We start from the raw sequence: 24,993 nt of genomic DNA, 5'->3' as shown, positions 1-24,993 counted from the left end.
TCCTCCACTTCCTCCACTTCCTCCACTTCCTCCACTTCCTCCACTTACTCCACTTCCTCCACTTCCTCCACTTATTCCACTTCGTCAACTTCGTCCACTTCGTCCACTTCGTCCACTTCTTCAACATCGTTCATTTCGTCCACTTCTTAAACTTCGTCCACTTCGACAACTTCGTCCACTTCCTCCACATCGTCCAATTCCTCCACTTCCTCCACTTCCTCTACTTCGTCCACTTCGTCAAGTTCTTACACTTCGTCAACTTCCTCCACTTCCGCCACTTCCTCCACTTCGTCCACCTCGTCCACTTCGTCCACTTCATGCACCTCGTCCACTTCGTTAACTTCCTCCACTTCCTCCACTTCCTCCATTTCCTCCACTTCCTCAACTTCGTCCACTTCCTCAACTTGGTTGATTTCCTCCACAAATTCCACTTGGAACACTTCCTCCATTTTGTCCACTTCTTCCACCTCGTCCACTTCCTCCACTTCCTCCACTTCCTAAACTTCGTCCACTTCCTCAACTTTGTTCATTTCCTCCACATTGTCCACTTGGAACACTTCCTCCATTTTGTCCACTTCTTCCACCTCATCCACTTCGTCCACTTCCTCCACTTCCTTCACTTCGTCAACTTCGTCCACTTCGTCAATTTCGTCCACTTACTCCACTTCTTCCACATCCTCCACTTCCTCCACTTGGAACACTTCCTCCATTTCGTCCACTTCTTCCACTTCGTCCACTTGTTCCAATTCTTAAACTTCGTCCACTTACACACGTCCTCCACTTCTGCGACTTCCTCCACTTCGTCCACTTCCTCCACTTCCTCCACTTCCTCCACTTCGTCAACTTCCTCAACTTGCTCCACTTCCTCCACTTCTTCCACTTCCTCCACCAACTCCACTTCTTCCACATCCTCCACTTGGTTCACTTGGAACACTTCCTGCATTTCGTCCACATCTTCCACTTCTTCCAGTTCTTAAACCTCGTCCATTTCGTCAACTTCGTCCACTTCGTCAACTTCGTCCATTTCCTCACATCGTCCACTTCTTCCACTTCGTCCACTTCCTCCACTTCGTCAATTTCCTCCACTTCGTCAACTATGTCCACTTCCTCCATTTCGTCCACTTCGTCAATTACGTCCACTTCCTCAACATCGACCACTTCCTCCACTTCTTGAACTTGGTCAACTTCGTCCACCTCCTCCACTTCCTCCACTTACTCCACTTCCTCCACTTATTCCACTTCGTCAACTTCGTCCACTTCTTCAACATCGTTCGTTTCGTCCACTTCTTAAACTTCGTCCACTTCGACAACTTCGTCCACTTCCTCCACATCGTCCACTTCCTCCACTTCCTCTACTTCGTCCACTTCGTCAAGTTCTTACACTTCGTCAACTTCCTCCACTTCCGCCACTTCGTCCACTTCGTGCACCTCGTCCACCTCGTCAACTTCCTCCACTTCCTCCACTTCCTCCACCTCCTCAACTTCGTCCACTTCCTTAACTTTGTTCATTTCGTCCACATTGTCCACTTGGAACACTTCCTCCATTTTGTCCACTTCTTCCACCTCGTCCACTTCGTCCACTTCCTCCACTTCCTCCACTTCCTCAACTTCGTCCACTTTCTAAACTTTGTTCATTTCCTCCACATTGTCCACTTGGAACACTTCCTCCATTTTGTCCACTTCTTCCACCTCGTCCACTTCCTCCACTTCCTTCACTTCGTCAACATCGTCCACTTCGTCAGTTTCGTCCACTTACTCCACTTCTTCCACATCCTCCACTTCCTGCACTTCGTCCACTTGGAACACTTCCTCCATTTCGTCCACTTCTTCCACTTCGTCCACTTCTTCCAATTCTTCCAATTCTTAAACTTCGTCCACTTCGTCAACTTTGTCCACTTCGTCAACTTCGTCCACTTCCTCTGCATCGTCCACTTCCTCCTCTTCTTCCACTCCCTCTACATCGTCCAGTTCGTCAAGTTCTTCCACTTCGTCAACTTCGTCCACTTCCTCACTTCCTCCACTTCCCCCACTTCCTCCACTTCCTCCACTTCCTCCACTTCCTACACTTCCTCCACTTCCTCCACTTCTTGAACTTGGTCAACTTCGTCCACCTCCTCCACTTCCTCCACTTACTTCACTTCCTCCACTTCCTCCAGTTCCTCAACTTCGTCCACTTCGTCCACTTCTTCCACTTCTTCAACTTCGTCCACTTCCTCGACTTCCTCCACTTGGTCCACTTCCTAAACTTCGTCCACTTCGTTCACATCGTCCACTTCCTCCACTTCCTTACTTCCTCCACTTCCCCCACTTCCTCCACTTCGTCCTCTTCTTCCACTTCATACACTTCCTCCACTTCGTCAACTTCGTCCACTTCGTCCAATTCGTCCACTTCGTCCACTTCGTAAACTTCGTCCACTTCGTCAACTTCGTCCACTTCCTCCACATTCCCCATTTCCTCCACTTCCTCCATTTCCTCCACTTCCTCCACTTCCTCCACTTCGTCAACTTCGTCCACTTTGTCAACTTCCTCTACTTCCTTCGCTTCCTCCACTTCCTCCACTTCGCAACTTCGTCCACTTCGTCCACTTCTTAAACTTCGTCCACTTCCACAACTTCGTCCACTTCCTCCACATCGTCCACTTCCTCCACTTCCTCCACGTCCTCTACTTCGTCCACTTCGTCAAGTTCTTACACTTCGTCAACTTCCTCCACTTCCGTCACTTCCTCCGTTTCGTCCACTTCGTCCACTTCGTGCACCTCATCAATTTCCTCCACTTCCTCCACTTCCTCAAGTTCGTCCACTTCCTCAACTTCCCCCACTTCCTCCTCTTCGTCCACTTGCTCCGCTTCCTCCAGTTTGTCAACTTTGTCCACTTCGTCAACTCCCTCCACTTCGTCCACTAAATCCACTTACCCTAGTTCTTCCACATCCTCCACTTCCTCCACTTCCTCCAGTTCATCTACTTCGTCAACTTCGTCCATTTCCTCCACTTCGTCCACTTCTTCCACTTCTTCAACTTCATCCATTTCCTCCACTTCCTCCACTTCGTCCACTTCTTCCACTTCTTAAACTTCGTCCATTTCGTCCACTTCCTCCACATCATCCACTTTCTCCACTTCCTCCACTTTCTCCACTTCCTCCACTTCTTCCACTTCGTCAAGTTCGTCCACTTCTTCACTTCCTCCACTTCCCCCACTTCCTCCACTTCCTGCACTTCGTCAAATTCGTCTACTTCGTCAACTTCCTCCACTTCCTCCACCTCGTGCACTTCGTCCACTTTGTCAACATCGTCCACTGCCTCCACTTCCTCAACTTCCTCCACTTCGTCCATTTCCTGCACTTCGTCAACTTCGTCCATTTCCTCCACTTAGTCCACTTCGTAAACTTCGTCCACTTCGTCCACGTCTTCCACTTCTTGAACTTCGTCCACTTCCTCCACTTCATCAACTTCCTGAACTTCGTCCACTTCGTCAACTTCGTCCACTTCCTCCACTTCCTCCACTTCCTCAACTTCGTCAACTTCCTCCACTTCCTCCATTTCCCCTACTTCCTCCACTTCGTCCACTTCGTCCACCTCCTCCACTTCCTCCACTTACTCCACTTCTTCCACTTCCTCCACTTCCTCCACTTCGTCAACTTCGTCCACTTCCTCCACTTCGTCCACATCGTCCACTTCGTCCACTTCGTCCACTTCGTCAACTTCGTTCATTTGCTCCACTTCGTCCACTTGGAACACTTCCTCCACTTCTTCGACTTCTTCCACTTCGTCAACATGGTCTACTTCCTCCACTTCCTCCACTTCCTCCACTTCCTCCAATTCGTCCATTTCCTGCACTTCGTCAACTTTGTCCATTTCCTCCACTTAGTCCACTTCGTAAACTTCGTCCACTTCGTCCACTTCTTCCACTTCTTGAACTTCGTCCACTTCGTCCACTTCCTCCACTTCGTCCACTTCGTCAACTTCCTGAACTTCATCCACTTCCTCCACTTCCTCCACTACCTCAACTTCCTCCACTACCTCCATTTCCTCCACTTCCTCCACTTCGTCCACTTCGTCCACCTCCTCCACTTCCTCCACTTACTCCACTTCTTCCACTTCCTCCCCTTCCTCCACTTCTTCCACTTCGTCCACTTCGTTCATTTCCTCCACTTCGTCCACTTGGAACACTTCCTCCACTTCTTCCACTTCTTCCACTTTTTAGACTTCGTCCACTTCGTCAACTTCGTCCACTTCCTCCGCATCGTCCACCTCCTCCATTTCCTCCACTTCCTCTACTTCCTTCACTTCCTCCACTTCCTCAACTTCGTCAACTTCGTCCACATCCTCCACTTCATCCACTTCCTCCACTTCATCTACTTCGTCAACTATGTCCATTTCCTCCACTTCCTCCACTTCTTCCACTTCTTCAACTTCATCCATTTCCTCCATTTCCTCCACTTCCTCCACTTCTTCCATTTCTTAAACTTCGTCCACTTCCTCCACATCATCCACGTTCTCCACTTCCTCCACTTCCTCCACTTCCTCCACTTCCTCCACTTCCTCCACTTCTTCCACTTCGTCAAGTTCGTCCACTTCGTCAACTTCGTCCACTTCTTGACTTCCTCCACTTCCCCCACTTCCTCCACTTCCTGCACTTCGTGAAATTCGTCCACTTCGTCAACTTCCTCCACTTCCTCCACCTCGTGCACTTCGTCCACTTTGTCAACATCGTCCACTTCCTCCACTTCCTCCACCTCCTGCACTTCGCCAACTTCGTCCATTTCCTCCACTTAGTCCACTTCGCAAACTTCGTCCACTTCATGAACTTCGTCCACTTCCTCCACTTCGTCCACTTCGTCAACTTCCTGAACATCGTCCACTTCGTCAACTTCGTCCACTTCGTCCACTTCCTCCACTTCGTCAACTTCGTCAACTTCCTCCACTTCCTCCACTTCCTCCACTTCATCCAACTCCTCCACTTCCTCCACTTACTCCACTTCTTCCACTTCCTCCACTTCCTCCACTTCGTGAACTTCGTCCACTTCCTCCACTTCGTCCACATCGTCCACATCGTCCACTTCGTCCACTTCGTCAACTTCGTTCATTTCGTCCACTTCGTCCACTTGGAACACTTCCTCCACTTATTCCACTTCTTCCACTTCTTAGACTTCATCCACTTCGTCAACTTCCTCCACTTCCTCCACTTCCTCAACTTCGTCAACTTCCTCCATTTGCTCCACTTCCTCCACTTCGTCCACTTCGTCCACCTCCTCCACTTCCTCCACTTAGTCCACTTCTTCCACTTCCTCCACTTCGTCAACTTCGTCCACTTCGTCCACTTCCTCCACTTTGTCCACATCGTCCACTTCGTCCACTTCGTCCACTTCGTCCACTTCGTCAACTTCGTTCATTTCCTCCACTTCGTCCACTTGGAACACTTCCTCCACTTCTTCCACTTCTTCCACTTCTTAGACTTCGTCCACTTCGTCAACTTCGTCCACTTCGTCTGCATCGTCCACTTCCTCCATTTCCTCGACTTCCACTACTTCGTCCACTTCGTCAACTTCGTCCACTTACACACGTCCTCCACTTCTGCGACTTCCTCCACTTCGTCCACTTCCTCCACTTCCTCCACTTCGTCAACTTCGTCCACTTCCTCAACTTCCTCAACTTGCTCCACTTGCTCCACTTACTGCACTTCATCCACTTCCTCCACTTCCTCCACCGACTCCATTTCTTCCACATCCTCCACTTCCTCCACTCTGAACACTTTCTCCATTTCCTCCAAATCTTCCACTTGGTCCACTTCTTCCACTTCTTAAACCTCGTCCATTTCGTCAACTTCGTCCACTTCGTCAACTTCGTCCATTTCCTCCACATCGTCCACTTCCTCCACGTCGTCCACTTCCACCACTTCGTCAACTTCCTCAACTTCGTCCACTTCAACAACTTCGTCCACTTCCTCCATTTCGTCCACTTCGTCCAGTTCGTCCACTTCCTCCACATCGACCACTTCCTCCACTTCCTCCACTTCCTCCACTTCCTCCACTTCGTCCACTTCTTGAACTTGGTCAACTTCGTCCACCTCCTCCACTTCCTCCACCTACGCCACTTCTTCCACATCCTCCACTTACTCCACTTCGTCAACTTCGTCCACTTCCTCCACTTCGTCCACTTCTTCAACATTGTTCATTTCGTCCACTTCTTAAACTTCGTCCACTTCGTCCACTTCGGCAACTTCGTCCACTTCCTCCACATCGTCCACTTCCTCAACTTCCTCCGCTTCCTCTACTTCGTCCACTTCGTCAAGTTGTTACACTTCGTCAACTTCCTCCACTTCCCCCACTTCCTCAACTTCGTCCACTTCATCCACTTCGTGCACCTCGTCCACTTCGTCAAGTTCCTCCACTTCCTCCACTTCCTCAACTTCGTCCACTTCCTCAATCTTGTTCATTTCCTCCACATTGTCCACTTCCTTCATTTTGTCCACTTCTTCCACCTCGTCCACTTCGTCCACTTCGTCCACTTCCTTCACTATGTCATCATCGTCCACTTCGTCAATTTCGTCCACTTGCTCCACTTCATCCACTTCCTCAACTTCCTCCACTTCCTCCACTTCCTCCACTTCCTCCACTTCCTCCACTTCGTCCACTTCGTGAGCTTGGTCAACTTCGTCCACCTCCTCCACTTCCTCCATTTACGCCACTTCTTCCACTTCCTCCACTTACTCCACTTCCTCCACTTCCTCCACTTCCTCTACTTCGTCCATTTCGTCAAGTTCTTCCACTTCGTCCACCTCCTCCACTTCCTCCACTTCGTCAACTTCGTCCACTTCGTCCACTACCTCCACCTCGTCCACTACGTCAACTTCGTTCATTTCCTCAACTTCGTCCACTTGGAACATGATAACAGTTGAAAAACTGTTATTTTCATGCTTAAAGTTGGTACTAAAAGCAACCTTTAGACTTAGAAACTAGCTTGAAATCATGCCTTTTGTTTATATTTTCAGAAATAAGAGAGCTGGACAGGTTTATGCTTGATTTAAGTGTTTTTGTGCAGGTTTTAAGGTGAATTTGGTGAAAGAAGTGAAGAATAAGAGAGAGGACATTAGAAAAGACAAGAAAGAGTGCAAAAAGGAGAAGTCGAAGGCACCGCTCAGCGGCAAACTACCGCTGAGCGGCACTCAAGAGGTGACGTTGGAACCTCTGAGGGGCAAAATGGCCGCTGAGGGGAAGAAAGAAGACGCGCAATCACCGCTGAGCGGTAAATACCGCTGAGCGGCACTTTTTGGGCTTGGACTTTTGTAATCTTTTGTAACTCTAGATTAGTATATAAGGGCTTGCACGTCCTATAGTTAGTATCTTTGGCAGAAACGAGGCAAACACTCTCTCTTTCACCCCTTTGAAGGAGGATCTTGGATGCTCAGGCTACCTCTTCACCTTTATTGGGTTTATTCTTTCATACTTTCATTGTAATTCATCTAGGTTCACCATGAATATGGTGAACTAAACCTTGTATGTTTGTTGGGGAATCAAAGTAATCTCTTGAAGCTCTCATATATGGATTTGTTGAGTACATCTTTGAATTAAGACATATGCTTTCTTTCATCATTAGTTAGGGTTTTTCCTCTTTGCTCAATGCTTGCATTGTTTAACTCATTCTAATGCATGATTATTGGTTTTGTTGATACGGACACGTACGGGGAAATCTAGATCCGGGGAATTTCTCCCAATATTATACTGACAATATTATATTGGTTGCCTTTAAGCTCCTGCACTCATGAACTAATCATTAGGAATGCTAGGAATTGTATGAACTATTTGATTAGGGAGAAGCCATCTAGAATGGTACATTAGAGAGTGGCATTAACAATGATGATTTGAATGTTGAATTCCTAAAATATATGAGAGTGGATGAGATGAAATTGACCCCCAACAACATATTCATTCATATATTTCCTTGAAAGTGTTTATCTTTTGTCTTTGTCATTGATCAATTCATGCATACATATTTAATTTTTGTCTTTGCATATTAAACTTCAATTATTGTGTTCTTAAGTCTTAGCTAATCAACAAATCACATAACTAAACTAGGCCGTGAGTCCTTTGGGAGAACGATACTTGGTCTTACCAAGTTTATTACTTGAAACGATTCGGTCATACTTGCCGATTGTGAAACAAGTTTGTGACATCATATTTTGGTGCTTACAAATTTGTCCATCAAGTTTTTGGCGCCGTTGCCGGGGACTCGTGGTTTAACTGGTTAATTTGTGTGATTATTGATTATCTTTGACTTATTTTTTGTATTTTTAATTTAAATTTCGAATTTTTATTTTATCTTATTTTATTTTTCTGTTTATATTTTTCAGTTTGTATTTTATTTGATTTTATTTTTATTTTTTTGTTTTCTGTTTTTCTGTTTTCTGTTTTTATTTTCTGTTTTTTATTTTTCGGTTTTTATTTGATTTTATTTTATCTTTTTAGATTAGATTTTATTTTATTTTATTTTATCTTTTAGATTAGATTTTATTTTTTAGATTAGGTTTTATTCTATTTTATTTGATTCTATCTTCTAAATCTTTTATCTTCTTATATCTTTTCAATATTTATTTTCTTCTATATCTTTTTGTGCTAACAAATCTTTTCTAGGGTTTTGTTTTCTTGTGCATGCAGGAGGCAATTCGAACTAGAAGTAAGAAAACAACAGAACCACTACTTGAAGGGCTAGACGAGAGTAGAAGGAGGAGAAGAATCAGAACGTCCAGAGAACTTTTCCCTTCTCCTAAAACTCTCCTACAATCATCACCACAAGGTTCTGTTCATAGCACAGGGAGTATGGAGAACAATAATAATGCTAGAAGAACTCTTGCAGATTACACTAATCTTGCTGGACCTCAGCACTTCAATAGCATAGCTCGACCTAGAGTCAATGCAGCCAACATGGAGGTCAAACCAGCATTAATTCAACTGGTAAAGAGTAATCAATTTAATGGGTTATCACATGAAAGCCCATATGAGCACCTTACAACATTTAATGAGATCTGTAACACGGTCAAGATTAATGGGGTGCCAGACGAAGCTATCAAACTTAGCTTGTTTCCTTTCTCATTGGGAGGCAATGCTAAGCTTTGGTTGAACTCTTTTCCAGAAGAAAGTTTCACGGAGTGGGAAGCAGTGGTTGCAAAGTTTTTGAATAAATACTTCCCACAATCTAAAGTGACTAAGGGAAAGCAAGAGATATCTTCATTCAAGCAGGGCATGGAAGAATCACTTGGACATGCATGGGATAGGTATAAAAGCTTGTTACGTAAAACTCCCACGCATGGCTTTGAAGATCAAGAAGTAGTCCTAACTTTCCTTGGAGGGCTTGGTTCACAAACCAAGATGATGCTAGATGCCTCAGCTGGAGGCAATATCAAATGGAAGACTCCAGAGGAAGCAACTGAAATCATTGAAAATATGGCTACAAGTGATAATGAGCTGCACAATGAAAGAGGAGCTCCTATGCCACAGAAAGGGGTTCTACAATTACAAACGCATGATGCTCTGCTAGCACAGAATAAAATTCTAACTCAACAGCTAGAGACTCTGACAAAAACTTTGGCTCAATTACCTAAAGAGTTGAAGTCTGCTGCCCAGATACAAACCCAGTTGTGCGAACTATGTGGAGGTGATCACATAAATGGCCAGTGTGCTTTTCCAGTGGAGGCCGTGGAGGATGTTAACTTCATGGCTAATCAGTTTCCATACCGTCAAGGGAATTATAATCAGGGTTGGAAACCACATCCAAGCATTGGCCAAGGACAAACTGGGCAGGCTAATCAGTATAATAAGCAGCAGCAGCAACCAACCTTGTGGCAACAATTATCTATGCTTAATGACAGATCAACAAGGTTGGAAGAAACTCTTCAGCAATTCATCCAGAAAACTGAATCTTCTCAAAAGAGCACTGAAGCTGCTATAAAGAATTTGGAGATTTAGATGGGTCAGATCACCAAGCAATTGGAAGAAAGACCCAACAGAAACTTTGGGGCTAATACTGAGGTTAACCCCAGAGAAGAGTGCAAAGTGGTCAAGAGTGTAAATGAAGAGATCATTGAGTTGGAAGAAGATGAAACAGAAGAGAGAAGAGAAGAAGAAAGAAAGGACACTTTTCCTTTTCTAACAAATCAGGAGAAACCAATGGATTTCACAGATTTATTCAAAATGGTTGATAATGAAGCTCCTTGGGAACAAATTCTACAGAAAATAGCAGTTTACACCAAATCAGATGAAGGAACCTCTACAAAAAGAAGACGTAGAGAGGATGAGGAAGAAAAGTGTATAACTGTTAAAAAAGAGCCATTCCCTCCTAAAGCATCTGATCCAGGCAGCTTTTCTATCCCTTGTACTATAGGGAAGAAAAAGGTAAAGAAAGCTCTCCTTGATTTAGGTTCAAGTGTTAACTTGATGCCTTATTCTTTACTGGAGCAAATTGGCAAGGTTAAAATGAAACCTGCAAAGGTTAGAATAGTAATGGCTGATGGATCTTCAAAGGAGTCAAGTGGAATTGTAGAGGACATTATAGTTTGTGTTGGAAAACTTCAGTTCTTGGCAGACTTTGTGGTGATGAAGATGGAGACCGAGAAGATACCTATCATACTTGGAAGACCGTTTATGAAAACGGCCAGGGCTATTATAGATGTAAATGAAGGTATAGTGGTGCTCCAGGACAGAGAGGAGAGAGTGGTGGTAGATGTCTTCAAAGATGAGACGCAAGCAAAGGAGGAAGAAGCTAGTTATAAAGCTGCATTTCGAGATGCACCCATGACTAGCCGTAAAGAAGAAAATCTTGAGGTTTCAGGTAACCATTGTTTGTTGTTTCAGGTACCCAAGGAAGAAGATATTGGAAGAGGAGAAGCAAGTCCTAGAGACTGGAAGAAAAGAGGACCCCAACTTGGCACACATGTGAGACTAAAGAACAAGTTGTGGGTCGTGAAGGGCTTTAAAGAGAAGGAGATGATAGAGATAGAGTCTCCTTATTCTAGAAGAACCAAAACAGTCCAAAGGAAGCAGTTGAGAAGTTGGTGGAAAGACATCATTAACTATACAGAAGATGGAACTTGAACTTTACTGGGTCAAGCTAATGACGTTAAAAGAGCGCTTGCTGGGAGGCAACCCAGTGGATTTAAAAACTTTTGATTTGGTTTTGTAACTTTTAAATTGTAGATATTATTTTGTAATTAATTTTTGTTGGATCCAGCATCTACTGAAGGATGCTAGGTGGTTAAGCATCTACTGAAGGATGCTAGGTTTGTAACACCTGCTGATGGGTGTTGGTAAGAAAATTTTGCATCTACTGATGGGTGCTGGTGGAATTTGGGTCAGGCTCGTGACGTTAAACAAGCGCTACCTGGGAGGCAACCCAGTTGATTGATTGTTTTTGTTTGTTTATTTTAGTTAGGGTTTGCATAAGCATTTTTAACATTGAATTGCAGGGAACCTATGAGGGACATGTAGGGAAGGCACGTAGGTCAAGAAAAGAAGGAGAGGAGCACATCACGAAAGTGCCGCTGAGCGGTATTTTACCGCTGAGCGGTACTCTCGCAGACTGGGCTTTAGTTCCCCTTAGCGGGACCCGAGCCCATTAGGGTATTTTTATACCCCAAGCTGCGTTTTAGGGTTTATTTCCAGACTTCTCTCTGCACAAACACTTCCACACACCTTCTCCTAGGTTTTCCACATCTTTTCACTCTTCCCTTTTAAGAAAATCTCTCTTCTATTCACTTTTTCACTAGTGTGCTATCAAAGTTTGGGGTTGGAAGAGAGCATTCTAGTTTGGAAGCATTCTCATATCATCTAGCATCTCCACCCAAGTAAGTAAAATGCATTTTGTTCATTCTAGGGTTCTTGAAATTGACTGTGATTGTCAAAGCATGAATATTTAGGGGTTTTGATTTCTATGCATGATTTGATGATATATTTGATGTTTGAACCGATTAAACTGCTTGATTATGAACTGGAAAACTGAAAATTGCATTTGGGTGGAGTTAGGACAGTTTAAAAACGAGATTTGCAAAAATCTGCAGATCACCGCTGAGCGGCATTTACCGCTGAGCGGCACTCTGCCAGATTTGCTTTTTCTGGTTTGTTGCGTGTGGCACTGGTGGCGCTGAGGGGAAATTCTGGCCCTCAGCGGTGGTTTAGCTTCAAAAGGAGTTTTGTTTTGTGTTTACTAATGATTAACATCATGTTCTGTGGTTTTGGATTTATGTTTGAATGCAGGAATGGCATCCTCTTCAGGAAAGAGATTGAAAACCATGGCAACCAAGAGAAAGGAAAAGGAACCAGAGCAGCCCCATAATGGCAGGTTCCTCTCTAGGAAACATGAGAAGCACTTTAGGGTGGTTCAGGACAGGAGACTTTTAATGGAGAGAAAGGTTGGAATGATACCTAACTTTGCTCCTCAATTTGGGGAGCAAGTGTTAGGGAATGATTGGGGGAAGCTAGCCACTTATCCATCACCTGCCAACATAGCTGTGGTGAAAGAATTCTACACCAATGCAAAGAAGATTGGTGATTATCCAGCTGAGAATTATTTGGGCTATGTTAGAGGCCATGCTATCAGGTATGATCCTGACTCCATCAATAACTTTCTGGATACTGTGTGGGCTGGTGAGCAATGCCAGTTTGATCTTAGCATGGAGGAAGGTGCTGACTTTGAGGATGTTGAGAGAGTATTGTGCATACCTGGAGGTGATAACAGTTGAAAAACTGTTATTTTCATGCTTAAAGTTGATACTAAAAGCAACCTTTAGACTTAGAAACTAGCTTGAAATCATGCCTTTTGTTTATATTTTCAGAAATAAGAGAGCTGGACAGGTTTATGCTTGATTTAAGTGTTTTTGTGCAGGTTTTGAGGTGAATTTGGTGAAAGAAGTGAAGAATAAGAGAGAGGACATTAGAAAAGACAAGAAAGAGTGCAAAAAGGAGAAGTCGAAGGCACCGCTCAGCGGCAAACTACCGCTGAGCGGCACTCAAGAGGTGACGTTGGAACCGCTGAGGGGCAAAATGGCCGCTGAGGGGAAGAAAGAAGACGCGCAATCACCGCTGAGCGGTAAATACCGCTGAGCGGCACTTTTTGGGCTTGGACTTTTGTAATCTTTTGTAACTCTAGATTAGTATATAAGGGCTTGCACGTCCTATAGTTAGTATCTTTGGCAGAAACGAGGAAAACACTCTCTCTTTCACCCCTTTGAAGGAGGATCTTGGATGCTCAGGCTACCTCTTCACCTTTATTGGGTTTATTCTTTCATACTTTCATTGTAATTCATCTAGGTTCACCATGAATATGGTGAACTAAACCTTGTATGTTTGTTGGGGAATCAAAGTAATCTCTTGAAGCTCTCATATATGGATTTGTTGAGTACATCTTTGAATTAAGACATATGCTTTCTTTCATCATTAGTTAGGGTTTTTCCTCTTTGCTCAATGCTTGCATTGTTTAACTCATTCTAATGCATGATTATTGGTTTTGTTGATACGGACACGTACGGGGAAATCTAGATCCGGGGAATTTCTCCCAATATTATACTGACAATATTATATTGGTTGCCTTTAAGCTCCTGCACTCATGAACTAATCATTAGGAATGCTAGGAATTGTATGAACTATTTGATTAGGGAGAAGCCATCTAGAATGGTACATTAGAGAGTGGCATTAACAGTGATGATTTGAATGTTGAATTCCTAAAATATATGAGAGTGGATGAGATGAAATTGACCCCCAACAACATATTCATTCATATATTTCCTTGAAAGTGTTTATCTTTTGTCTTTGTCATTGATCAATTCATGCATACATATTTAATTTTCGTCTTTGCATATTAAACTTCAATTATTGTGTTCTTAAGTCTTAGCTAATCAACAAATCACATAACTAAACTAGGCCGTGAGTCCTTTGGGAGAACGATACTTGGTCTTACCAAGTTTATTACTTGAAACGATTCGGTCATACTTGCCGATTGTGAAACAAGTTTGTGACATCATATTTTGGTGCTTACAAATTTGTCCATCAAGTTTTTGGCGCCGTTGCCGGGGATTCGTGGTTTAACTGGTTAATTTGTGTGATTATTGATTATCTTTGACTTTAATTTTGAATTTCTGTTTTTATTTTTTCTGTTTTTTATTATTTTATCTTTTTAGATTTTATTTTTATCCTTTAGGTTAGATTTTATTTTTATCTTTTTAGATTAGATTTTATTTTAATTTCGAATTTTTATTTTATTTTATTTTTCTGTTTATATTTTTCAGTTTGTATTCTATTTGATTTTATTTTATTTTTTCTGTTTTTTGTTTTTATTTTCTGTTTTTTTATTTTTCGGTTTTTATTTGATTTGATTTTATTTTATTTGATTAGATTAGTTTTTATTTTATTTTATTTTATTTTCTGTTTTTATTTTATTTTATTTTATTTTTCTGTTTTTATTTTATTTTATTTTTCTGTTTTTATTTCCTATCTTCTTATCTTTTCAATTATATCCTTTGATTTTTTTTATTTTTTTTTTCTTTCTTTCTCTATCTGTTTTTGCTAACAATTGTTTTTAGGGTTTTGTGCCTAATGTCTGCAGAATGCAATTCGGTCAAGAATTTAACTATATGGGCACTCAATTCTACCAAAGTAATCTCAACCAATGGTGGGAACCTCACTCAAGCATGGATCAAAGCCAATTTTGGCAAGCTGCTGGACAATTTGAGAACCAACCACAACAACAATGGCAGCAACAACCCTTTCTATCAGGAAGTTTGGATAGGTTGGAGGACACCCTTCAACGATTTTTGAAAAATTCCGACTCTACTCAGAAAAGCATTGAAGAATCATTTAAAAGAATGGAGATGCAACTTCATTACATCAGTTAGAGATTGAATGATGATGTTAATACTGAAGTTAACCTTAAGGAGGAAGGGCAAGTCATTATCACTGAAAGTAACAAGATTCTTGATGAGGAAAAATTAGAGGAAGATGAGGAAAGGGTAGAGAGAAAAGAGAAAGAAGAGTTGAGTGAGAAAGATAAAGATGAAGAAAAAGAAAAAGAAGTGGTTGAGAGAGAAGAGAGAAAGAAAATTTGTGTGAAAATAAAGAAGTTGAGGAGAAGAAGAGAAGGGAAGAAAAAAATAAAAGAAAAGAAAAAGAGAAAATTTGGGGAGAGAAAGCGTAAGAAAAAGAAGATGAGAGGAAAGAAGAAGAAATCACATGAAAAATCACATCCTCATCTAAAGAAGAATCATAGGAAGGAAAAGAAATTTAAGTGCTTCATGGAAATCTTCAAGAAATTGGAGATTAAAGTTCCTATGATTGAGACACTGCAACAGGTTCCTGGTTTGATCAAATTTCTGAAGAAGTTCAGTAGGAAGAAGAAGAAAAAGAAGAAGGAACTTGAGCTTTACTGGGTCAAGCTAATGACATTAAAAGAGCGCTTGCTGGGAGGCAACCCAGTGAATTTAAAAACTTTTGATTTGGTTTTGTAATTTTTAATTTGTGAACATTAGTTTTGTAAATATTTTTGTTGGATCCAGCATCTACTGAAGGATGTTAAGTTTGTAACACCTACTGATGGGTGTTGGTGAGAAGATTTTGCACCTACTGATGGGTGCTGGTAAGTTTGAAACACCTACTGATGGGTGTTGGTGGATTTTGGGTCAGGCTCGTGACGTTAAACAAGCGCTACCTGGGAGGCAACCCAGTTGATTGATTGTTTTCTGTTTGTTTATTTTTAGGATTTGCATAAGCATTTTTAACATTGAATTGCAGGGAACCTATGAGGGGTATGCTAGGAAGGCACGTAGGTCAAGAAAAGAAGGAGAAGGGCACATCACGAAAGTGCCGCTGAGCGGCAATTACCGCTAAGCGGTACTATCGCAGATGGGCTTAAGTTCCCCTTAGCGGAACCCGAGCCCATTGGGGTATTTTTAAACCCGAAGCTGCGCGTTTTTATATTCTTTCAAGCTCTTCTCTGCATTAAGACTCCCACATATGTCCTCTTAGGTTTCCCACATTTTACTCTTCCCTCTTTAGAAAATTTCTCTTCCACTCACTTTTACACTAGTGTGCTATCAAAGTTTGGGGTTGGAAGAGAGCATTCTAGTTTGGAAGCATTCTCATATCATCTAGCATCTCCACCCAAGTAAGTAAAATGCATTTTGTTCATTCTAGGGTTCTTGAAATTGACTGTGATTGTCAAAGCATGAATATTTAGGGGTTTTGATTTCTATGCATGATTTGATGATATATTTGATGTTTGAACCGATTAAACTGCTTGATTATGAACTGGAAAACTGAAAATTGCATTTGGGTGGAGTTAGGACAGTTTAAAAACGAGATTTGCAAAAATCTGCAGATCACCGCTGAGCGGCATTTACCGCTGAGCGGCACTCTGCCAGATTTGCTTTTTCTGGTTTGTTGCGTGTGGCACTGGTGGCGCTGAGGGGAAATTCTGGCCCTCAGCGGTGGTTTAGCTTCAAAAGGAGTTTTGTTTTGTGTTTACTAATGATTAACATCATGTTCTGTGGTTTTGGATTTATGTTTGAATGCAGGAATGGCATCCTCTTCAGGAAAGAGATTGAAAACCATGGCAACCAAGAGAAAGGAAAAGGAACCAGAGCAGCCCCATAATGGCAGGTTCCTCTCTAGGAAACATGAGAAGCACTTTAGGGTGGTTCAGGACAGGAGACTTTTAATGGAGAGAAAGGTTGGAATGATACCTAACTTTGCTCCTCAATTTGGGGAGCAAGTGTTAGGGAATGATTGGGGGAAGCTAGCCACTTATCCATCACCTGCCAACATAGCTGTGGTGAAAGAATTCTACACCAATGCAAAGAAGATTGGTGATTATCCAGCTGAGAATTATTTGGGCTATGTTAGAGGCCATGCTATCAGGTATGATCCTGACTCCATCAATAACTTTCTGGATACTGTGTGGGCTGGTGAGCAATGCCAGTTTGCTCTTAGCATGGAGGAAGGTGCTGACTTTGAGGATGTTGAGAGAGTATTGTGCATACGTGGAGGACACTTCCAAAGCAATAGATCTGGCTCAGTGGTTAATATTAGGAGGACAGATTTGACTCCTCTTGCAAAGTATTGGATGGCATTTTCTCATGCCAACATTCAGCCATGTTCACATGTGTCAGATATTACTCTCAGCAGGGCACTCTTCATCTACTGTGCTATTAGAAACTTGAATGTTAATATTGGGCAGGTGATAGCTGATGAGATTAGTGTGTGTGCTAACACCTCAAACAACAAAGCACCACTGGGACATCCTTCTTTGATCACTCACCTTTGCAAGCTAGCTGGGGTGGACACTTCTGTTCCACCATTTGAGAGGCCAAGAAAAGCTATAGATGAGGCCTATTACAGACAGTACTGTGGAGGTGAGGAGGCAGCCCAGCCAGTGCCACCACGCCAGGCTCGTAGAGAGAGAAGGCCAGCACAGAGCAGGACTTCTGCTGATACTCATGAGGCAGAACCATTCCAGATGAGGGACATGTATATGTCTCTTATAGGTGTTCAGTTGCAGTCCATCCACAGAGGGCAGGTGGCCACGGCTGAGATGATAGTGGGGATGTATGATACCCCTCCAGCACACAGGTGGACTATGGATGAATTCCATAATGTGGTAGCTTGGCCAGAAGAATCATGGCATGGAGGAGCTGAAGCAGCTGAAGCTTCAGCCCGAGACATGGATGAAGATGAAGCTGAGGAGGAGGATGCATTTGATGAAGATGATGATGAAGAGGAAGAGGAAGATACAGAGAGCTCGGACTGATGAGGAGCTGAGATAGCATTTACTGATGAATGCTATCATATGATTATGCTTTTGTGGTTTAAGTTTTCTGAACTTATTTGTTTTTGTTTTTAGATTAGGGTTTGATGTACTCTATTGAACACCTGGTTCCTTATGATGGTTTGCTATTAACTGTGATTGTGTGATAAGTAATGATTGAATGATGCTTATTGATTGATTAATGTTGAGATGATGTGCACATTAAAATGCTTATACAGGTGATTCACAAGCTTTGTGAACAAATGCAGGGTATCATGATTGTGATTGTGAAATTAAGCAGGATGTGCATGTCAAATGTGAATGAGCTTATATGTGAGGTTTTGAGCTCCAGAGTTGTTATTGTTGAATGCTATTACTTTGAAAGCATGAATGACTTGGCCCAGGTTTTCTATGATTGAATCAATTGCTTGTTTTGCATCATATGATCAAAGGCCGTGTTTTTGAAACCCTTTTTATTGGCCAAATTCATAAAGTTAGCCTTCTAAAAGAGAACACGTTGTGTTCTATCCTTTGAACCCTTAGCCTTATGATGGTAACCCCTTTAGGGTCTACCCATCCAAAGAAGTATCAACTAACACTAAGACTAAAGAAAGGGAAGTAGAATAAAGATTACTAAAGCTATTTCCTTATCTAAGTCTTAGATAGATTCTCTTTAACTAAATTCCATTTACATTGTTTTGTAGGACATTAATAAGGTTGGAAGGTGCCTAGGAAAGTTGCCAAGCAAAGAGGCCAAGAAGAAAGTATTGTTGCAGCCAAACCGTGAAGCCTTCACATTGGAGTACATTTTCAACACTTTCCATGTGCAAAATAATCAACCATGCACATGTGGAGGACATTCCAGCCGTGGCCCATATTTTCCACGTGAAACACATTCAAACCATGCATCTCGTTCATCTAAAGCACATTTCCCACGTGAAACATCTTCAGCTGGTAGTCTATGCACGTTTGAATAGCTTCTTTAGCACATTTCAGAGGCTTCTCTTACTCTATAAAAGAGAGCTTCTCATTCTTGTAAAAGGAACTTGAATTGATATAGTGAAATGCTGTTGGATTGTTTCCAGCCACTACTTCTTCAAGTTCTTTGCATTGTGCCACTTTAGCACACTTATCCTCTAGCTTCCTTCCCTCTTGGAAGGCCGTCTGAGCTAGAACCTCTGCCTACACACTCCAAAACCGCACCAGACAATTCATCAAACACCTTCCGTGCACCTCCAACTACATCTCCGTTTTCCAATTCCGCTGCCACCTCTGGTCTGAGAAGTTGCTCATTCTTGAAGAGTGAAGCTGCTTCCATCATTTGGCATCAAGAGCCAGGTTTCCACGCTGCCACTGCAAGAGCTAAGTTGTTCTTTCATTCATTTCCAGTTTTGTCCGTGTTGTGCTGTTCTCTATCACCAATTGTTTGATTTTTTTTTTTTTTTTTCTGATATTCTGTGATTTGATTTCATGTTTGAGTGGATATTTGTTTCCGTTCACTGTTCCTTATGTGTTTCTTCATCATTTTAATCGGTGCATATCAATTGTTTTGAGTCAATTCACCCTATATTTCATTTTCCAGTAATGTCACGGTCATGTGCAAATTTTTTGTGCAGTTTTTCATTTTGTCAAATGTTTAATTCTGTTCAGCCGTAATTTCGTTCTGTTTTGTTTGAGTCCAGTGTGTTGCTAGCTATATGTTGATCATGAAAAGCAATGGCACCATGTCCAGCTTTGATCATTTGAGCTTACGACATTGCACACTGATTTTTTCCAATTTAAATCTGCAGAAAATTGCATTTTCGGTTTTCATATGCTATATGATGTTTCTATCCAGATTTATTGATTCTAAAGCTTGAGGCAAGTGTATTTGATGATTTTATACATGTTTCAAGTGCTGGTAATCTGTATTAACCATTGAATTCCAAAAAGTATAGTTGAGTTTCTCATATTCTGGTTTCAAATTTTGCATCAAAATTCATTTCTGGATTGATGTTGTCCGCACTGTTTCTGTCCAGATTTTTTGTCTCTGAACCTTGGTGCAACTTTACTTGAAGTTTCTAAACATGTTTCAAGTTGTATCAACTCACATTAACCACTGCTTTGTGAAAATCATAACTGAGTTGTTTAAAACTTCACAAAAACAGTGTTGTCACAGTATTTGTCCAGCTTTGCACCGTGCTGTAATCATTGCCATGTTTTAGGCCATATTAAATCTACTAGCTCACATTTTCAAGCTAGATTTAGTTGCTTAGGATTTTTCCTAGATGTTTCTTGATCTAGCTATCTTTGATTCTCTGTTTCAGTCATTTTCATGTGCTGTTTGGCCAATTTTGCTGCATAAGTGGCAACTACAAAAGTGATTTTGAGATTCTGTGTGCTTCTGTGGTGTTTGAAGGTTTGTGCACATACAATTGACCATTTCAAACTTGTTCTTACTGTTCATATGGTCATTTTTTTTTGAACGTATCCGAAAATACACCAGCCAAACCACCAAATTTTGTTAAAATTGGAAGTCAACCACTGAAAAACTGATATGCACTTTGCTTTGGCTGATTAAGTGTTTAAACATATTCCATTTGATGATACAAACTTCTTTGAAGTGTCATTTGACCATTAGCATCACTCAAACTCATTTTAGCCACTGCTGTTTCATTTTTCCAGCCACAATTCTCATTCTGGTGCAGTTTTTAGTGCATTTTTTCTGCATAATTAACAACTGCCACTGCCAATTGGTGCCTTCCCTTGTTTCTGTGCATTGTGAACATTTGGAAAAGTTTATTTGACCATTTAAAACTTGTGCATACTGTTCATTTGGTCATTTTCCAGCCAATGTGCCAAATCACCATTTCAACCATCATTTGTTTCTTAAAATTGGAAGTGGAACATTCATTTTCGGATGTAGAATGTTTCTGTGCTGTTTCAGAGTTTAAACATGTTCACAATGATGATATACACTTGTTTGATGTCTCACTTAAGCCTTTGCACCACTGCCAAACAATTTTGACCCTAAAACCACCATTTTCACACCACTTTCTGGTGCAGTAAGCATTTTTGTTGCTGTTTGACATTTGAAATACTTTTAATTTTCATTATTGGATTGGCAAAAGCTGGGTTTAAGTTTCCAAATACATTTATATGCTTATGCAAGTGTATAGCAATCATAAAAATCAATCTAAACCCTGCAATCCAGATGTGAAAGGTCAAAAACCAGAAAATACAAAATCTACTGTTCTTTGTGGCATTTTGTCAAACAGTTTTGAATTTTATCAAACAGTTTCGAAGCACACAATTTCATTACTGTTTTGAGTCTTTTCTTGCTTGTTTAATCTGTTCTAGTGCCTCTCCTAGGTTCCTTTAGTGTCCCTCCTGTGTTTCAAAGCTTAAGTTCACTTGGATTCAACTTGTTTGGCTTCTACTTTGTGCCCAAAATCTGTTCTGCGAAAATACATTTCTGGTGCAGCAGTTGGTTTTTGTTGACTGTTTGGTGTTTGTTTTGGGTGCTGTGACGAATTGGTGCAGCTGGTTTTACCTCAGATTCCTTGCTCCAAGGGGGTAGCATCTTAGGAAGTGGATGAGGTGTTAAAAAGGCCACAAGCTTGGACTTCAAGTGCACTTCTTTCTTGCTGTTCCAGCACCAATTTCAGCAGCAGTTTCAGCAACCATACCACCTTTTTGCTCATGATTTTGGACCAGCCACACTTGGCTTTGCTACTTTTGTAAAAATTTTACTTGTAATTTTGGCTTGGTATCACGGAACCTTTGTAATTTCTTTCCATTTTGTGTTCATTTTCAACTTAAAGTGACTTGGAAAAATGCTTTTCAAGCAATTCCAAGTGCACCATCAAACATTGTAATAGTTTAGTTTCCACTTCTTAGTGTGAAAGTGTGTCAAGTGGCTCCAAGTGTCATTTGCACTTTCACTTAGGACCGTGTCTCATTCATTTCCATTTGCTTTACTTTACTTTGCTTGTTGACTTTTATGTTTTAAGTCTCCGTGGTACTTAGGGGCGCGTTTCATATAGATAAACCTTCATTTGGTTTCTAGGTGCATTTCATCTTGCATTTAAAAAGCTTTTGAAAGATTTCTACCTAGAAACTAAGGTAAGAAACAACCAAAGACACTCTGGCTAGGAAGGACAAGGTTCTTAAGCTTGTCCATTGAGACTCACCTCTCCTTCCTGGGAGCTATTTGGTTAATTTTACCTCTAGAACCTTTCTAGAAATCCTTCACAAAAATTTAAAGAGTTTTGATGTCTTGTTATGATTCCTATAGGACTTCTTCTTCATATAGGTCCTCTCGGTCTTCTAGTTTTGATCAATCCATTACTTTCAAAGAAATTAAAAGAAAACTTGATGAAGCTAGAAGAAGGACTTGTTCCTATCATGAATTTGATCGGATGGAGGATGAATTGTATAAACAAGCTAGGGCAAAAATTCCATACTTTGGTGTGGATATTGGTGCTTTAATATACCTAGCTTGGGAAAAGGACATTAATGACATACATCCATTTATTGCTAGAAAAAGTAAACCTGAATCCTATTTTCATTCTAGCAATAGTGAATCTTATGTCCTTAGTCTCTACACATCTAGATTTGAAAAGCATGCAAGAGAGTGGTGGGATGAGAGACAATATCATGTTAGGATAGGTAGAAAATCTCCCATTCATAATTGGTCTGAATTAAAATCTTGCATGAGAAAAGAGTTTGTGCCTTCAACTATTAAGAGAAACCTACAATTGCTGAAAGCTTACATTCAAGATGGAAAAACATTTCTTGAAAGCTTAAATGACAATGGTTTCCTTATTAGAGAACTAGAATTTAAGATTAATCTTAAGGAGCTGCAAGCTAAGCAAATAGAATTAAAGTTAAAAAGAGATGTTGAGAGACAAGAAAGAGAGAGAGAAGAAGCAGAGAGAAGAAATAGAGAGAGAAAAGAAGAAGAGAGAAAGGTAGAAGAGAGAGAGGAAAGAGAGAAAAAAGAAGAAGAGAGAAGGAAAGAGGAAAAGAAAAGAGAAGAAGAAAAGAAGAAAGCAGAGGAAAATATAGAGAAGGAGGTCTTGCTAATAATGACAACTCCTACTCTTACCATCACCATGGAACCTAAAAGGGAAGGGTTCTCATTCTTTACTTCTTTTACATTTATTATGCACTCTTCCATTATTCATTTTTCTTTTAACTCAATTGCCATCCCATATTCTGTGCAATCATTTTCAAAATGTGGCAATTCAAAACTTGAGTTAATGTTACCCTTGTGTAAACAAGTAACCCAAGATAAAAATCCAATAAGTTGGAAATATGGCATTCTCCATTTTTCCAAGACTTATTTTCAGAAAATCTTTTTCAAAAATACAAGATTTTTCTTTTGTCTTCATATCTTTGTTTTCATCTTCTTCATCATACTCATTTTTGCTATCTTTTGTAGATATATTTTTGATCCAGGAGGACATCACAAACCAAAGTTGTGCTTCTTTCTTTCTTCCCGATTTGAGGACAAATCGTTTTTCAAGGGGGAGGGAATGATGGTAACCCCTTTAGGGTCTACCCATCCAAAGAAGTATCAACTAACACTAAGACTAAAGAAAGGGAAGTAGAATAAAGATTACTAAAGCTATTTCCTTATCTAAGTCTTAGATAGATTCTCTTTAACTAAATTCCATTTACATTGTTTTGTAGGACATTAATAAGGTTGGAAGGTGCCTAGGAAAGTTGCCAAGCAAAGAGGCCAAGAAGAAAGTATTGTTGCAGCCAAACCGTGAAGCCTTCACATTGGAGTACATTTTCAACACTTTCCATGTGCAAAATAATCAACCATGCACATGTGGAGGACATTCCAGCCGTGGCCCATATTTTCCACGTGAAACACATTCAAACCATGCATCTCCTTCATCTAAAGCACATTTCCCACGTGAAACATCTTCAGCTGGTAGTCTATGCACGTTTGAATAGCTTCTTTAGCACATTTCAGAGGCTTCTCTTACTCTATAAAAGAGAGCTTCTCATTCTTGTAAAAGGAACTTGAATTGATATAGTGAAATGCTGTTGGATTGTTTCCAGCCACTACTTCTTCAAGTTCTTTGCATTGTGCCACTTTAGCACACTTATCCTCTAGCTTCCTTCCCTCTTGGAAGGCCGTCTGAGCTAGAACCTCTGCCTACACACTCCAAAACCGCACCAGACAATTCATCAAACACCTTCCGTGCACCTCCAACTACATCTCCGTTTTCCAATTCCGCTGCCACCTCTGGTCTGAGAAGTTGCTCATTCTTGAAGAGTGAAGCTGCTTCCATCACCTTAAATATACACTGAACACCCTTGATTGAAAATCTTTACCTTGAGTTAAGTAGAAGATCTTGTGTGGTATTGTTAAATGTTCAAGTTTGGGGTTATTGGGGAAACATGAAAAAGGAAAAAGCATTGAGCTAAGAGCTAAAAAGTAAGAATATGCAAAGAAAAGAAAAGAAAAAGAAGCAAAGCTCAATGCAAATGCAAAAGCAAAGGCAAAAGAAAGTTGGGAATGAATAAGAAGATTGTGTTGTTATGATTCTCTTAACTCAAGGATTTTGTGATCCAGAAAAACCAATTTTCTTGTTAGCCCAGCCACATTATAAGCCATTGAAAAGTCCTTGTGATGATGCATGCTTGTGAATGTATTTGATTGTGGTTAAATGAAAGGCAAAGTTGATTCATGTGACATTGTGATAGTGGAGTGAATGAGTGAAACACTTTACCTCTTATACACTTGTGTGTTGAGTGAAACACTTTACCTAGTGAGGAAATATTCCATAAGCACATGAACATCCATGCTTAATTGATTGATCATTCATGAAAAATAGCATTTGTTGGAATTTAAATGACTTTGTGAACACTAAAGCATGTGCACATCTTGATTGAACTCTTGGTCTTAAGTTTGAGTGAAGTTATTACTTATCTTGAAAAGAGGATTTTGAATGAGTGAACCATCATATGAATTGGTTGGAGATGGAGTTACATTTTATTTGCTTGAGGACAAGCAAAGTTCTAAGTTTGGGGTTGTGATAACAGTTGAAAAACTGTTATTTTCATGCTTAAAGTTGATACTAAAAGCAACCTTTAGACTTAGAAACTAGCTTGAAATCATGCCTTTTGTTTATATTTTCAGAAATAAGAGAGCTGGACAGGTTTATGCTTGATTTAAGTGTTTTGTGCAGGTTTTGAGGTGAATTGGTGAAGA

The 24,993-nt window shown here is 41.0% G+C and overlaps 1 protein-coding gene across 1 annotated transcript; it reads left to right on the top strand.

Annotated features, from left to right (window-relative positions):
* The first annotated feature begins 18,334 nt into the window (after window positions 1-18,334).
* LOC148191039 (uncharacterized) lies at window positions 18,335-23,840 on the top strand. The gene has a single exon (XM_088102517.1). It carries the CDS (start codon window positions 22,034-22,036, stop codon window positions 23,372-23,374), a length of 1,341 nt encoding a protein of 446 aa, XP_087958643.1. The 5' UTR covers window positions 18,335-22,033; the 3' UTR covers window positions 23,375-23,840.
* The last annotated feature ends 1,153 nt before the right edge of the window (window positions 23,841-24,993 follow it).

The sequence above is a fragment of the Vigna umbellata genome, chromosome 11, assembly GCF_029865625.1.
Source record: "Vigna umbellata cultivar VRB3 chromosome 11, Vumbellata_1.0, whole genome shotgun sequence".
Lineage (NCBI taxonomy): Eukaryota > Viridiplantae > Streptophyta > Magnoliopsida > Fabales > Fabaceae > Vigna > Vigna umbellata.
The sequence above is the reverse complement of the archived record's forward strand: the minus strand, read 5'-3'. Positions and strand labels throughout refer to the sequence as shown.